Source organism: Vigna radiata, chromosome 2 (genome assembly GCF_000741045.1).
Source record: "Vigna radiata var. radiata cultivar VC1973A chromosome 2, Vradiata_ver6, whole genome shotgun sequence".
NCBI lineage: Eukaryota > Viridiplantae > Streptophyta > Magnoliopsida > Fabales > Fabaceae > Vigna > Vigna radiata.
The window spans coordinates 24705698-24722955 of record NC_028352.1 but is presented as its reverse complement, the minus strand read 5'-3'; the positions used below and the strand labels follow the sequence as shown (position 1 = coordinate 24722955).

Sequence of the window (17258 nt, the reverse complement as noted above, 5' to 3'; positions counted from 1 at the left end):
GTACCATGAGGAACACCACTCCCACCTGCAATAGGTCATTATGCAAAAGGTTTGTGGCTGAGAAATTCATTCCAGGTGCACTGACTTCACAAAATACGAATCAATCTGAAAACAATATTGTAGTGACAGATAACAGTTTGGGGCTTGTTAATAAACATACAACAAGCATTACAAAGCATATCTGTTTCAAATGTTATAAAATACAATCAGAACTCAACAAATAATCTCTCTTTAAGAAAAACTTTTGTTAAAATCAGAATTAAGATTGTGTGCATGATTATGTGATCTTTTGAGCCAGATACAAGCTGAATTCGTCAATGGATTGTAACTCTGTGAGATAAGAGAGAGGATCACAAACTTGATACAATTGTAACTTGTAAGACTACACTATTACAAGATTGATTCAATCAATGCAGAAACTTTTTGAACCACTGAGCTGATTTCTTAGGATATCTGCTCAATCCATCCTTAAAATCAACATAAATGATTCCAAATCTAACAGAAAAACCATCTGCCCATTCAAAATTGTCCAACAACGACCATGCAAAGTAGCCTTTGACATTGACACCATTTCTGCAAATTGTGTTTGTCTTAGTTTGAGTGAGTAACAAATTTCTTGAACAAACAAAAAGTGGAACATTGCACTAGAAACTCACTCTATGGCACTCTGAACATAAGCAAGATGGTTACTGATGTAGTCTATTCTCATATTGTCCTCAAGTGATTTTGCATTGTCATTCACTTCATCAACTCCTGTGTTCATTCAACAAATGTCTTACTAGTGAAGATGAAAACATGATCTTGTTAGTGGTGAGAATTTACCATTCTCTGTTATGTATATCACTGGATTGTTAAACTTTTCCTTTGTGTAGAGTAAAAGATCTTGAATTCCTCTAGGATAAATGTATAACCAGTTTGAGGCAGCCTGCAAATTTCACACTTTCTTACATAAATTGTTCTTTTTTCAATCTTGAGGATAAAATTTGTTTGCACAGTGAAATTGAATCTTTAAAGCTGAAGGTATTCTAACAGTTATGTAATCCCATATCATTGAAAATAATTGAAGTGTAAGTCTAAGTCTTATATTAGGTAGAAATGATAAAGTTAAACACCATATAAGATGAAAAGATCTAAAAATCCAATATCTCGAGGTTTTGGGCTAAAGATAGTGTCTATTTCTTATGTAGATTAAACTCATGTCACATGTATATAATATCTCTCTAATAAAACCTCTTTTAAAGAAGAAAAAAACATCATTGGTATCAAAATTGACGGTTTGTCAGGGTGACCACTTAGTTAGACAATTATCTCTCTCTCTCTCTCTCTTCATATATATATATGGGTATGCATTTACCTGTGGACCAATCCGCACTCCATGTCTTGTTGCTGTTGCAAGAAATGAAAATTTTGAGTAAGTAAAAGGATTGTGAAACATATGAAGAATCAAACTGAAACAAAAAATATATATTTCACCTATTGAGCCTTACATGTGAGCAACACACATGAATCTGTGAACATGGTTTGGTTTTCTCTTGTGCAAGGGACATTGGCTGCATAAGCTGCAGTGTAGTAGTTAAGTCCTAAGAAATCAAAGGATCCTTTGGCCATCAACGACTGTTCCATTGAAAATTTTGGCAATCTTTCACCAATGTTATTAACCATTTCAACAGGATATGATCCAGAATTTAGTGGCTCCATAAACCTTAAAATAATAATAATAAAAAAAGTAATTTGTGTTATTTCCACTTATCCATTTGACAGATTTTCTCCAAAAAGGAAAATATTTTACCAGTTTGATTTGAATTTGGATTCTCCACTGGGTTTTCCTTTGCTGTGTTTTCAGTCTATTATTAATGCTTAGCAGAGGAATACCAAAAAAATCCAGTAGAGAATCCTAATTCGATTTGGATTAATGTAAAAGCCTTTTAGAATGAAAATTTCACACTACTGATATATGAGCTATTTTCTAATGTTATATTATTAAGTCTATATTAACAATAAATAATCACTCCATAGATGTGGAGTTAAAATAAGAAAACAAAATGGAAAAATTACCAGTCATACAAGAAAACAATGGCCCTAAATGCAGCATTGATGTCTTCTTTTGACTGGGAAAGTGGCATTATCCATGGAGAGTTCAATGTTATCCCAATTTGTCCTTTTTGAGAAATCTAAGTAAAACATAAGCACCCCAGTTGAATTTATCCCTACCAATTTATCAGAAACTATTTTGTGATTTTATATAGTGTCAAAAATAGTTGAAAACATGGTAACCTGGTACTTGTCTCTATAGACTTTGACAGTAGCTGCATGAGCAAGAATCTGGTGGTGAGTAACAAGATAGGGCTCAGTGCTAGAATCACCTTCACTGCAGTTGAAAGGCAACCACTTGGAGCATCTTCCTGGTGCAAATAATCCATTTCCATAACCCTGTGTGGTGAAGGTGACTGGCTCATTTAAAGTGATCCAGTGCTTCACTCTATCACCAAATTCTCTGAAGCATACCTCTGCATAGTCTGCAAAATCCTTCCTGCAGACATATTTTTCACCATTAACTAAGGGAGACCATGTGCATATTTTTTCTATAAATTTTATTAAGAAAACTACTCACACAATATTGGGGCTTAGAAAGCCACCATATTCATCTTCAAGGGCTTGAGGGAGATCCCAATGAAATAGAGTTACAAAGGGTTGCAGCCCTGTGATTATTGGTTTAAACAAGATTTATGTCAACAGTGAGAAATATCAAACTTGGGCACATGCAAATGAAAAGACTTAATCACAGACCATTTGATAGCAGTTCATTGATAAGATTGTTGTAATATGTGATGCCCTCTCTGTTTGTACCTCCCTTCAGCCTTCCACCTAAACCAAACGCATGGCAAATATTGAATCACATGTTATGTCAATTTAATGTTGTTTAAAAAAGATGTAAACAGAAGAGACATCAAATTTCATACATGTTTTCAGTACTTTTCTCCAATAATCAGACTTATTTTTAAAGGTAAAACTCTAAGTTTGACTTGAAGACAACTCTTAAGAGCACACAAGGAATTTGATCAAAGTTTTGACCTAAAAAGTATAGTAGTTGATATACAAGTTATGTGAAACCAAAACTAGAAGCTACTACATTGAGGATAAAAAGAAAAAGTGAAGTTGAATATTCGTGCTAAGTTCTCACCAGGTAGAATCCTAGACCATGAGATAGAGAATCTGTATGCATCAAATCCTATGTCCTTCATTATACCTACATCTTCCTGCCAAATTGTTTGCTCAAACATTTTTAGAGGAAAAAATGAACATTAAACTTCATTCATCACCACATGCACATGTTGAGGAGACTGAGAAATACCTTGTAACGGTGATAAGAATCAACAACAAGGTCTCCACTACTTTGATCCTTTATCCTATCTGCTAAAAGGTGTCATAGTTAACAAGGTGATGCTAAACCAAGTTAACATGCTCAAGAACCTATTCATCAAAAGAAAAAAAAAAGGCTTACAAGTTAAAAAAGTAAAACCAATGAAAATTTTGGCAATCTTCCAATAAAACTGGTTCATTTGTCATGGGTGAACAAAGAAAGAAAGTTCAGTTTATCAAAAAGGATCATATTTTATAATCGAATGGGGCAAATTTCTTGCAACAGCCAAGAGAAAATAGTGAAGAGTGGTAGTTTACAAAAGTCATGGAGGATTAATTACCAACTTTGGGAAACTCAAAATTAAAGAAAAAGTAGCAAAAGCACAAGAAAGATCATAGATGATGCCATTTACATGGATATTTGTGAGTAAAAGTGTCCCATATACTTGGTCCTCTACCCCCTTCACTTGCTGCACCTTCATACTTGTCACATCATAAAATCAAATAAGACAGAACAAAAAAATATTGAACAATAAAATGTGCTTTATTAGACAAAACAAGAACCTGGTAAGAAGAAGAGGCAACCCCAAATAAGAAATTCACAGGAAAACTGCTACGGTTGAGAGAATTCACTGACTCAACCAGCAGAATAAAGAACACTATGAGGGAACAGCTTGCAGTTCTCATGATCACACTTTCTGTCTTGTAACATAAATTGATTGTGAAATGATTCACCAATTTATAGGTTAGAGCACATCATAGGATGAAACATTTCTTAATAGTAAACACTACAATTCTTCATCTTTGAAATTCCATATTCTATATCTTGAAATGCTAAGTTGGTGGAAGAAGAAAGCTAACTCATATCTATTTCACTTGGCCTTTTATCACATTCTTTGTCCTCATTCCTTTTTTTACGTGGAAAAGCTTTGAAAGGCCTAATGTTTTGAAACATTATCTTATCATTGATTTCAGAAGGCATAGTGTGCCAAATTTTCACCAAAACCAATCCATGTATGGCCTCTGCATAAATTGCCAAACTGCATCATTTATCATTGATCATTAATCACACACAACGATCAAAACAGAAGCACCAAAAACCACCATAAAACAAAACAGATAAAACAAAAATTTCACTATGGTAATGAATTTTCATGAAAATTGTATACTTTGTGTATATGGCAGGTAATGAATTTCACTATTTGTTAATTAAATTTTGACAGGTATTCTCTACCTTATATTGCCATTAATGCAATTAACTATCTTTATAAAGCTGTTTCTCTTTTTCTTATAGCATGACGTATGAAATTTGACAAACAGTTAGTATTTGATAAACATTTTCTAAGTCACTTGCCTGGTCAAAACTTTATTCTATTTATATTTAGCTTTTCTTTATAGTATGCAGATATTAAGGTAGCTCAGCCTTCACTGTCTAGACATCCTTAAATTGGACCTTCTCAACATTATATCAATTGAATTAATCAAGAATAACATAAAAATGATGAAATTTATGACATATAACCAGCTTATTTATGATTAAAAATCATTGCTTTATTATTTAAGACATTTGACCACATCAGACTTTATAGGTTTTTATTTATTTATTTTTACATAATTAGGGTAATTTTTTTAAATTAGCAAAATGAATATATGAAAAATATAATTAAAATGACTCAGTTGTGATTCAAAAGAAAAATATTATCATCAACTTTATTTTTATATGCAAATTCATTTTTAATTTTAATCCATTTGTATAAAAGAAAATTTATTTTAATTTTTTAAGAAAAAATTATGCTTCTATGCGCAACTTTGTTTTGAATGGAAGAATTTTCCTAAGAAGCTTTGAGAGGAGTTGAATATAAGAAAGGTAAGAGCAGGTAAAGGATTTAAATGAAGATATGTGACTTTTAAAAGGAGACGGATAATTAGCAAAACTTTCATGTTCTTTAATTTTAAATAACTTTTCAAATTTTCAAGGATTATAGCACTAAATTATGATCATTTTGCAAATTCTATGTTTAAATTTTCTGAATTTTATTATCATACTTTTTGAATTTCATTAATTTTATGGATCATATAAATTTGATCATCTTATGCTAATCTAGTAGTTATTTACTAATCAATGGTTGAACATGTGCAAAGACTTTGCAGTGTTTTGTTATCATACAGAGATAAGAAACAAAAGCTTAAGACAAAGACCATATCAAACAATACAGTGGCAGGTGACCACGACAACATATCATATGCTATAAAAATGTTGTTTGATGAATCAAAATTCATAGGTTGGTTGATAGCTTTACGATGGCTTCTCTAACTTTTCCTTATTCGTACGTTGTTCTGCTAATTGTTCTCCTCTTTCTCTCATCTTTGTTCACTGCTACTTCTTCAAAGTGTGGTGGTTCTAGTGTGAACTTAACCTCCTCTTTAAACAGCAAAGATTCAACGACGGCATGGAATTCACCTTCTGGCCACTTTGCCTTTGGTTTCCAATCAGTTCTATACGACAATAAGGAGTTCATGTCTGTGCTTGCAGTTTGGTTTGCCAAAGACCCCAACAAAACCATGGTATGGTATGCAAAGCCAGAAAAAGAAAAAACTCATCTTTTTCCGTTAGGATCAACGGTGAATCTCACAAACAAAGGAATTGTCGTGTATGATCCAAAGGGTCATGACATGTTGTGGCAACGTCCAGAAAACAATACTGATTCTTTAGTATCATGTGCTTTTGTGCTAGACAATGGAAGTTTTGAGCTTGTGGATGAGGATGGGAAGAAGGTTTGGGAGAGCTTTGAGGAGCCCACAGATACTATTTTGCCTGGTCCAGAAAACAATACTGATTCTTTAGTATCATGTGCTTTTGTGCTAGACAATGGAAGTTTTGAGCTTGTGGATGAGGATGGGAAGAAGGTTTGGGAGAGCTTTGAGGAGCCCACAGATACTATTTTGCCTGGTCTAGGCCTAGAAGCTTCAGAGCACGCCAATCTGATACGAGTTTTGATGATGGGAATTTTGAACTCAGTTGGCAGGGTGATAGCAATTTGGTTCTTTACCATTCTCCAAAATCAAGCAACGATGATTCTGAAAGCTCTCAGTCTCCAACACACGACGCTTACTGGGCCACTGGAACTGTCGGAACTGATTCACAGCTTTTCTTTGATGAGTCCGGACACATGTACATAAAAAATGGCACGGGCACAGTGATCAGAGATATCACAAATGGTGGATCTGATGAGTTCTTTTACATGGCTAGAATTGACCCTGATGGGGTTTTCAGACTATATCGGCACCCAAAAGGTGTGTACCTATGAAAAATCCACATTTCCATTTGTTTCATGTATATGTGTTTGATATGTATCTGTATCTGATGATACCTATATTATTCTATACGTTACTGATATATGCATAGGTGAAGGATCCAAAACTCTTAAAAATAGTTAAGAGAATCCAATAGAACTACGTTTAGATAAAAGATATAGAAACATGTCAGTCTTAATGTTCCAGAAATATGTTCTTAATTTGAATTATGATGCTGCGTTTATTTGATTGTATCTGTGTTTCAAATACAGATGAGAACAAAGCTGTGGCTAATAGTTGCAGTTCAACGTGGTGGAGTGTGGAGCAAAAGCATCCAGATGATATTTGCCTTTCCTTCACGAAGCAAACTGGGAATGTTATCTGTGGTTTTAACAGCTACTGTGTTAGCAGCGGTGACAGGACTAATTGTGAGTGCCCGGAGCATTATTCTCCTTTCGAACATGACAATCTCATAGGTTGTAGACCAGATTTTCCACTGCCCAGTTGCAACAGAGACGGGTGGGAGCAGAATAAGGATCTTGTAGATTTCAACGAGTATCCCAATTTGGACTGGCCTCTCTCAGATTATGATAAGTTTGAAACTGGAATGGACAAGGATTTGTGCAGACAAAGATGCCTTGAAGATTGCTTTTGTGCTGTGGCCATATATGGTGATGGAAGCTGTTGGAAGAAGAAGTATCCAATGAGCAATGGAAGGAAGCACGCGAATGTGACTAGAATAGCTTTTGTCAAGGTCCCTAAAACAGATTTAAACAATGATGAAAAAGAACAGACTACACTTGTGATTGTCATATCAATACTCCTTGGAAGCTCAGTGTTCATCAATGTCCTTCTACTTGTTGCTTTGTTTGCTGCTTTTTTCATTTTCTACCACAAGAGGCTTTTGAGCAGTCAGAACGTGTCAGTTGGTACAGTTAGTCACTTTACCTACAAGGAGCTTGAAGAAGCAACCACAGGGTTCAAACAAATGTTGGGTGGAGGTGCTTTTGGAAAAGTTTATAAAGGGGTGTTGAGATCAAACGCAAGCAGGTATGTTGCTGTGAAGAGGCTAGACAAGGTTGTGCAGGAAGGTGAGAAAGAGTTCAAAACAGAAGTGAGTGTGATTGGACAAACCCACCACAGAAACTTGGTTCGTCTGTTTGGTTATTGTGATGAAGGGGAGCATCGTCTTTTGGTGTATGAGTACATGAGCAACGGTTCATTGGCTGGTTTTCTCTTTGGGATCTCAAGGCCTCATTGGAACCAAAGAGTGCAAATTGCTTTGGGGATTGCGAGGGGGCTCACGTATTTGCATGAAGAGTGCAGCACTCAGATAATTCACTGTGACATAAAGCCTCAGAATATACTCCTGGATGAGTTTTTCACTCCAAGGATTTCTGATTTTGGCTTGGCAAAGTTGTTGCTGGCTGAGCAAACTAAAGCTGCTAGAACTGGTTTGAGAGGGACAATTGGTTACTTTGCACCAGAATGGTTTAGGAAAGCTACAATCACAACAAAAGTAGATGTTTACAGTTTTGGAGTGGTGCTGTTAGAGATCATATGTTGCAAGTCTAGTGTTGCCTTTGCATTGGAAAGTGAAGAAGAGGCACTCATAGATTGGGCTTATAGATGTTATAGCCAAGGGAATGTAGCTAAATTGGTGGAAAATGATGAGGAGGCAAAGAATGATATGAAGAGGCTGGAGAAGCATGTCATGGTTGCAATTTGGTGCATTCAAGAGGATCCTTCACTCAGACCTTCCATGAAAAAGGTCACACAGATGCTTGAGGGTGTTACAACAGTTTCTGTGCCACCTTGTCCTTCTATCTTCATTTCATCTTCTTTCTAAACTGCATCAGGGTGTTACAGCAGTTTTTGTCAATACTCAGTCTGTAGCACACTGCATTACACTTCTGCTAATTTATTTCACACTGCACTATTTCATCTGATTGAACGTGGAATGCATCATATTTTTGTACTGCATGAATGATTTCAGCATGCATTAATCAACTGGACATTGAATAAGGGAAATATAAAAACTCAAAAGAGTGTAATGGGTTAACACCAATGAGTTAGATTGAAAGTCATGTAAGATATTGATATCACCTCATATAACATATTTATAAATATACTGTGAATAGTGACAAGAATCATCATCATCATCCTTGTCTCTGCAAAAACAATCATTTCTACCTTTATTAAAATGAAGTTTGCTTTAATTTTTTAAAGATTTATACCAATGTAATTCAATAATTACACTTTCTTTCATCCTAAACTTATGGCATGGTATATTGTTCTGAAATTTATACTGTAAATACCCCTCTGCATAAATAAATAAATAAAAATAAAAAATAAAAAATAAAAGAATAATAATTAATGACGGATAAAAAATAATAATAATAAAATAATTTTCTTTGAAAAAAATGTATACATAGTTTTCAAATTTTAAAATATTTTGGAATATTAGTTTAATATGATAATAATTTAAATCAATATTATGCCAATAATTATAAATAATAATTAAAATTATATATTGATATAATTTATTGCGTCAGTTTCTTTTTAAAGAAGAAAATATGATTTTTAAAAAAGGATAAATTTTTTGACAACAATTATAATCAATGTCTTGAATACTATTTGATTTCGTTTTTCTTGCAACTAAAATCATTTCTTTTCCTATTTTGTTTGTCAATTAATTCACAATTAAGGAAGATTACCATAATATTACAATGTGTGTGTATAAATATGCACTCTCTCATAAAAAGGGGGACGAAAAAAAATAGAGAGATACTTAGAAATAATAGATAGAAAGAGTGAAAGAGTGAAGGAGTGAGAGAGAATATAAAGGAAAATAAGTTCTCATGTTCATCAATGATACATATGTTTCCTCTACGTTGGCATCTCAACGTCATGACCACAATCACTCTCACAAATCGAGAAAAGGATGTCTCAAGTGTTATGCATTACATGGTCGCCCTCCTAGACCTGCTGCAGTTGTTCAGACTACTTCTTCACCACAATACCTACTAGGAATTGTTCTTTATCTGATATTAGTGATGACTCTGTTATTTTCAGTAAATTTCTCAAATTGTATAAGGATCAACAACCTTCTAGTTCCACCGCATGTGTAGCAAACATAGGTACATCTTTTATTGGTCTGAGTCCATCTTCTTCTTTTGACTCTTGGGTTCTTGACTCGAGAGTCACAAATCACATTACTGGTAACAAATCTTTGTTTTTCTCTTTCTCCTATCCAAATCCTTTACCTTTTATTACAATGGTTGATGGATCTAGAGTTTTAGATCATGGTGTTGGGACTAGGGATAGCAAAAAAACCCATACCCACGGGTATCTGCGGATAAAATCCGCTACGGGTATTTAGTACCCGCGGGTAGCGGGTATTTTAATACCCGCTTGTTAACGGATCGGGTTCGGGTATCACACTATCCGTACCCGCGGGTACCCACTACCCGCTAGAGAAATAAAATTACAATTTTATCCTTTAATTATTTTTTATCAAACTTTCTTTTCTGTTGAATCGCCTTTTTAAAATTGGGCCAAGCCCAAATCTCTTTTTAGGGTTTTTTTCAAATCAGAATAAAATCCCTTTTTAGGATTTTTTTTCTTCAAATTAGAGCCAGGGAAAGCTGCCTCGTTCTGCAGCCTTCTATCGCTCCAAACGAACCTAGATGTAGAGTATCAGGAGAACATATGGGAGGAGATCTCATCCTCGATGAGGAAGCTTAGATACAACTGAAACGCGAAAAGGTGCAAAGAAAAGAAAAGTGGGAGAACATCAACAAGTACTTCAAGAAAGTGAGCGAAAGCAACAAGCGGAGGAAGATTCGAAAACGTACCCTTATTTCCACCTTGACGCGCTGTACAGGGAGAAGAGCAAGGTAATGGCGACGGCGGTGAAGTCGGAAAACATGGTGGCGCCGCTAATGGTGTGGCTGGAGCTGTTGCAGCATCGATAAAAGGTGGTGGTGGTAGGTTATAGAGAGTGCAGAGGTTATTGGAGGAGGTGGTGGTGGCCAGGCTGCTCCCTTTGTTTGAGAATAAGAAACCCTAGTGGTTTCTTATCTAAAAGAGGCTAAGTGGGCCAGCCCAACAGTTTTTTTTTATTACCTGTTTATTATTTTTTATTTTTTTTTTCTGGAGTTTGGATAACGGGTATCCAACGGGTACCCGCGGGTTGAAAAAAATCCACGGGTTTTTTTAAGTTGGATATCCAACGGTAGCGGGACAGGTAACGGGCACAATTTTACTTAACGGGTCGGGTAGCGGGTTGGCACTATCCGTGCTCGACCCGTTGCCATCCCTAGTTGGGACTGTTATCATTTTTCCTTTTTTATCCATTCATAATGTTCTTTATGTCCGTAGATCTCCTTTTAACTTATTATCTGTCAGTCGTCTATTGTCAACGGGAACCACCGAGAAAGAACTGGGGGAATACCCAAAGATAAAAAAGTATGTCACCTTTGCATCCTTCTTTTCCTCTTTTTATTGAAATTTTTTCTAATGGTATTATTTTTTACTACACACATAATTTTTTTTTAATTATAAAATAAAGAATATAAGTACATGTCGGTTTCTTCCTTTTTTCTCACCATTCTTAAAATAAAAAAAAAATACAAAACATTTAAAACAAAAAAAAAATGTCAATTTTATTAAACCAAACATTTTCTACATCTCTAATTTTCCATCATAAATGAATATACGTAAGAGCAGAGTGAATCCTTGTCGGGTTCACTTTACAAAAATCTAAATCAGTGCATAATAATTTTAAACAAACTCACAAACCTTTTTATAGATAAAGAACTACGTGATCCTTGATTTTCCATTATAAATGTATATACTTAGAAGGAAGGTATCCTTGTCGGGTTCATAAAACAAAAATTATTATTTTTTATTTGTTTCTTAATAGCTTATTTATATTATTATTTTTAGAGAAAATTAAATATTTTAAAAAACCACGTCAACTTTATATATTTAATTAAAGGTACTGTTCTTGGACAGGCGTAATAATGTGTTAATACTTTCCTTACGCATGATCGATTCCCGATCTTAAAATCTAATTTTTATAGACCATGTCTTATTTTGTGGTTTTTCATAGTTTTTCCAAAATAAATTATAGTGACGACTTCCAAAATCTTTTCTTAAACCAGTTTGTTTTCGATTCGTTGTCCCGTTGCGATCCCAATTGCGACAAAGACTACTTCAAATGTTATTATCATGTTAAAATTGAGGACCCTTTTTTATTTTCATCATGTTGCATGTGTGTGTTCACCACAGCCTGAAAAGAATGAGACCAAAATCAATATTCAAAACCTAATATGAAAAACAAGAAAGAGGGTTCAAAAAATTCTGCAAAAATTGATACCCATGCCCTGCCATCATCCAAGTAACAAACTGTGGAAAAGTGCACTTGAAAAGGGCTTGAGCTACATGAATGCCAGGATGCTTTATCTGCGTATTTCTTACATTCTTCTGAAGATCAAAAGGTCAAGTGTCACAACACTTTTGTTTTGGTTACTAGATAAAGTTGAAGATTTTACACATTTAAATGGACAAAACTTATATGTAGTTCTGTTATTAAATAATAATAATTAAAAAAAAAAAAACGTTAACAAAACTTATATGTAGTTCTGTTATAAAATTGTCTCAAATAAATTCTGCAGGAATGAAGATGAAGAGAAGACATACTGATAGGGGCCAAAATTTAAATTCAATGTAGGGTTGATAGTTGACTAGCATTTTTGATGCCATTCTGCTAGCTGTGTGTAACACCCTTACCCTTGGAATTCTTTTCTTCTCATATCTAACAAAAGATGAAGTCACAAAAGTTCCACCAAATTATCAGCATACCAGTTTCAGGGCCATGAATTAAGGTGACAACACATTTAGAAGTGTAAGAGAATGTGATGCTTTTTACATTCAGGTGGTATCAAAAGGAAGAACCATTTTCTGTTTAAAATAACAAATGACATACCAAAGAGGAAAACAAAATAGAAGACAAATATGATACCTTCTAAGGGCTGAGATAACTTCAGACTCATCAGGATCATGTTTAGCAATCTTGTCAAGCTCAAGTATCAATTGGTAAGAGTCCTGAAAATGTATTACAATAAAAGAAGAAAAATTAAGAACATACATTTCATACCTTTGATTCTTGTTTTATTCCTGAAGAGGTTGGCTACTTAGGTATGGCTACAGGTTTATGGAGGAATGAAACTGAAAATCGATAGGAAAATCTCACGATACACATACTCAAATATTTTCCTAAAATTGAGTCTCCTATTCATTGATAATTGAAGGGTTTTAAACAACCCTGATACTTACAATATTACTACGGGAATAAAAATAAACACTGAAAATAAAATATCAATTATCTTAAAAATAAAATTTGCTTAATCTGTCATAAAATAATATTGTTCCTAGATAAACCGAAAATCATAACTACGTATCCCTAATTTATCTCAATCAAAATCTAACTAAATATTAATAGATCCAAAAACTAATAAAATAATATTTAAAAAAAATTATTAATAAAACCCTAAAATTTAAGTTTATCCCAACAAACTCTCCCATAAACTTAAATTCTTCTTTCCTTAAGTCGGTTTTCCATGTGCATCATACCACACCGGGTTTGCTTCTTTCAATCAAATTTGAGTTGGAGTTATCCAAGCTCTTGCTAATCATATCTTGTTTCAAATATCTTCTCTCCAAGATTTTCAGCTCTAGTTCTTCTTTGCTTTTACCTGGGTTGTTATAAGACCATGCTTATCCTTTAAATACAATACCCTGATTTTTCATAAAAACTGAATTACCTTTTTCAATTATCTTATCCATGTTTAAAACATTGCTCTTAAGCTCCGGAGCATAGTAAACATCCCTAATCTCTCCAACTCGTCCTCGGCCTCCTTGCCCTCTTTTACCAGGACCTCGGCTTTGAGTAATTCGAGATTTATTCGAGTCAAACTGTTCTTGTAATGCTTGATCGTAGGGTTTCCTCTTTTTCTTTTTCTTCCTCAATTCGTGAGCTTTTAATGACCCAGCTAACTCCTTCACAATGAGAGTTGACAAATTCTTTATATCTTCAATAGTGATCACGACGTCAGATTTCTCAAGATCTTTTCCGCAACTTGGTTAGGAAGAATCTCTTCTCAGTTCATTCTCAGTTGGTTGACCACCTTCTGCACTCAAGCTATAAACTCGACAACTTCCTCATTTTCGTTCATCTCCATATGTTCAAACTCTCTTTTGAGAGCTTGTACTCGGACCTGTTTCACGCGGGTATCTCCTTTGTATGTCACCTTCAGAATTTGCCATGCTTTTTTTGGTGACTTTGCATTAGCTATTTTCTCGAACCCAGATTCATATACAAAAAGTACAAAGGTGATCTGTCTTTCACTCGTGTCTTTTTCAATGCAGCAATCTGGTTCACTGCCTGATGCTCATCATTCGCAGGTTCATTGTACCGTCCTCCACTATGTCCCATACATCTTGGAATCCAAGAAGAATCTTCATTTGTAAAGACCAATTGTCGTAATTGATATTTTCCGACAATTGTGGCACACTTATCCCATTGACTACGTTTTCCATCTCTCTCACAAAAAAAAATTATCGTGAGATTTTCCTATAAAAAATAAGACACATTAATAAACAAAATAAAGGTTTTAGTTATAATGTAATGCTTATCCATGAAACACTATATATATTAATGCTGCCAGAATTGCGTATTATGAAGGAAATGCATTTCATTTTGGATGTTGAATGTTGGAGATGACCAACCTCTATTGCCATGCAACCCCCTTGACCAAGATTTGGTTGCATTGGATGAGCCGCATCACCCAACAAAGTCACTCTATCAATTCCCCAAGTGTTGATCATGTCTCTATCATATATGTCCCTCTGCAGAATCATATTCTCTGGTGTTTCTGATATTAATGTAATCACTTCATTGCACCAATTACCAAAGAGATCCAAAAGCCTCTTCTTCTTACCTGCTGAAACTTGGACAAATGAACTTGTTTCAAATTTTCAACCACCATAGCAATTGATACACACAACACGAATTCATATTCTTTGTTGAGTTTTTCGTATTGTTGTTCTAAGTCTTCAAGATACACTGATATTGATATATTAAAAAGATTTTTAATATATTTTAAAACATCAAAATCAATATCTATATTTTTGAAGAGTAAGCAGAAGACAACACAAAAAAACTCCACATAGAATCTAAATTCTACACAACATAGGGTAAATATACCTTCTAGGAAAGGATCATTTGATGGGGGTTCCGCATGGAAAGCATACCATTGCATCTTTCCATGGCCAACATCTGAAGCAACAAANTACTGGTTCATGCCCAAGAACACTCGATACCTTCAAGTAGTCACCAAATCAGAAACTTTAAACAGTATAATAGCTTATTAACCTCGTCCTAACATGTTATTTGGGAATGAAGTACCTACCCAATTGTATCAATATACGGTGGTACATAACTTGTTAATCCACTATAGCTTGTGAAACCTGAGTAATTTGCTTCTTGGCGCCCAAAGAGTTTCGAACGAACCTGAGAAAACAAAACAGAATANATTGAATGGAAAAAGCAAGGAAAACAAGAAAATAAAACTGGAAGGGAAGGGTGGTATGATTTACTTCAGACCATATTCCATCTGCTCCTATTAAGATATCACCATCATGTTGCTCACCATTTTCAAGGATCACTCTAACCTGATGTGAGTGGAAAAAACGTTAAAAAATCTGAAAAGAACTGACATATGCCTTGTGCAATCAGAAATTAGTTTTTCAGAGAAACTCCAACCTTGCTAGGTTCCTGAATAAAATCCACAACTTTAGATTTGTTTCTTAGTATGTTTAGACCAACTGCATTGACTAATATATCTTGCAGTGTCATCCTACATATGACTAGGGTAAGAGGAAGCCTCTTCCTTGAAGCAGGAGTCAAAAGATCAAACTCACCGAACCTGAAATGGAAATAGGAAAAAGAAAAAGAAAAGAGAGTGACAACAAGACACAATTTATGTACCAAACCACCTAAAGCCTTCTGAGATGGTCATAAACAATATATAGAAAAGAAAACTGCAATAATCTAAGATCTCACAGAAGACTTTTTCAACTACAAACCTTCAGAAGGCTCGGTTAACATAGTAACTAAAATAATCAGCGTGCCACAGTACAGTGGTTTCTTTCACATTGGTAATCAGAGTAATCTTTTAGTGCATGCGTACCATTACAACACCGATTGCTGAGATGAAACTCCAGTTTTAATCAAAGAACAACACAAACAACCGTCAAAAAACATTATCTTTTGTCATGTATTATACAGTATATATACCATGTTGTCTTTTTGAAGTCTCATGTTGTACTTCAAAGAACAGCAATAAGAGAGAAGAACATGATGAAACATAACAAATTACCATTCTCCAGATAAACCATCAGCAAAGCCATTAGTCCTATTGGCAGTGACACAGCCAGCCTCCATTATCTGCCATGCAACACTCTTATCGATGGCTTCCAGTACAGCAAGGGCATTGCTCAAGAGTTGAATTGGGCCTCTGTTCCTACCTTCACCTCTAACAGCACTTAAATCCTTCTCAAACACCTTCACTGCATACCCTTTGTGCTTTGCAGCCAGAGCCAAAACAAGGCCACCAATGCCTCCACCAGCCACCAACACTCTCAGCTTCCTCTTCTCTTCCTCTGAACTTGGAACAACCATTCCATTCCCACCTTTAACTCTAACTGAACACCTTCTCTCATTCATCTTCTCACTGGGGTATCCATATCTGTATCTGATTGAACCCTGGTGTTGAACATGGCTACTACATGTGCATGCACACAGGATTTGCACAGAAGCCATTGATCAGTAATGGATGGGAAGAAGTGAAAGTTCAATTTCTCATCACTTTTGCTAAAGCAAAAACAGTATCTTTCTTCTGCTTCAACAAAGTTAACAGCTTTGCCAGTTCATAAAATAAAAAAATACGATGATATTTTAACAATTTTTTATGTCACCATTTTATTAATTTTTTAAATTTATTTTAGAAAAAATATTAAAACGGACCAATAGTTAAAATAGAATTAATAAAAAACTTTTTTCAATTAAAAAATATAATTAAAAAAATATATTATTTTAAACGGATTAAAAAATAAAATTAAACATATTTTTTGTCTTTTAAATTTTATTGGAATCAGTTGTTTTTTAAAATTTTAGATTAATTTAATTTTTCGTTCATAAATTTAGTTATTTTAATTTAATTTTGTTTAATTTATTTATGGTTTTAAATAATTTTCTAATTATTATTGAAAAAAAATATGTTAAAAAATATAAATTTATATTATTTTACAATATATTTGAAAAATTAAATAAATTTAAATTCACACATTTTTAATTAAATTAAAGTTTCGAGAAAAAGATAATTTCAATTTTAATGTAAAAATGATACACTACTCTTACTCTTTCTTTTTATGTCAAATTAAATATAAAAAAATTATACGTGTGACATTTCTAAAAAAAGAAAATCAATCTGACTACACTAAATTATTTAAAAACAGTGAAATAGACGTTGTTATTT

General features: G+C 34.1%; 3 protein-coding genes across 8 annotated transcripts; 1 reads left to right on the top strand and 2 right to left on the bottom strand.

The window, feature by feature from the left end:
- Nucleotides 1–221: 221 nt before the first annotated feature.
- LOC106754065 (beta-glucosidase 12-like) lies at nt 222–4112 on the bottom strand. The gene is made up of 13 exons (XM_014636011.2): nt 3925–4112; nt 3774–3843; nt 3353–3411; nt 3182–3257; nt 2788–2865; nt 2612–2699; nt 2275–2530; nt 2056–2171; nt 1488–1702; nt 1355–1386; nt 823–925; nt 657–753; nt 222–573 (listed from the first exon to the last, which is right to left on the bottom strand). Exons 1-13 carry the CDS (start codon nt 4045–4047, stop codon nt 408–410), a joined length of 1479 nt encoding a protein of 492 aa, XP_014491497.2. The 5' UTR covers nt 4048–4112; the 3' UTR covers nt 222–407.
- Nucleotides 4113–5595: 1483 nt separating this feature from the next.
- On the top strand, nt 5596–8595 carry LOC106753716 (G-type lectin S-receptor-like serine/threonine-protein kinase LECRK3). The gene is given in 3 exon segments (XM_022778922.1): nt 5596–6318; nt 6321–6654; nt 6927–8595. Coding segments are annotated over 3 exon segments (2568 nt in total). The 5' UTR covers nt 5596–5661; the 3' UTR covers nt 8504–8595.
- Nucleotides 8596–11617: 3022 nt separating this feature from the next.
- Nucleotides 11618–16614, bottom strand: LOC106755462 (zeaxanthin epoxidase, chloroplastic-like). 6 transcript variants are annotated; one of them, XM_014637627.2, is made up of 10 exons: nt 16101–16614; nt 15485–15647; nt 15319–15393; nt 15132–15232; nt 14927–15042; nt 14449–14669; nt 12683–12765; nt 12361–12475; nt 12038–12144; nt 11618–11950 (listed from the first exon to the last, which is right to left on the bottom strand). In XM_014637627.2, exons 1-10 carry the CDS (start codon nt 16541–16543, stop codon nt 11941–11943), a joined length of 1434 nt encoding a protein of 477 aa, XP_014493113.1. In that variant the 5' UTR covers nt 16544–16614; the 3' UTR covers nt 11618–11940. The 6 variants fall into 6 exon arrangements, with proteins under 6 accessions (XP_014493113.1, XP_014493117.1, XP_014493125.1 ...); XM_014637631.2 differs by having other exon boundaries at nt 12038–12141; XM_014637639.2 differs by having other exon boundaries at nt 14449–14663.
- Nucleotides 16615–17258: the final 644 nt, after the last annotated feature.

Coding starts and splice junctions, on each gene's coding strand:
- LOC106754065 (XM_014636011.2), bottom strand. CDS start 4,047: ATGAGAACTGCAAGCTGTTCCCTCATAGTGTTCTTTATTCTGCTGGTT. Junction 3,258..3,352: donor ATTCTTATCACCGTTACAAG/GTATTTCTCAGT, acceptor ACAATTTGGCAG/GAAGATGTAGGTATAATGAA. Junction 1,703..2,055: donor ATTGTTTTCTTGTATGACTG/GTAATTTTTCCA, acceptor TATTATTTTAAG/GTTTATGGAGCCACTAAATT.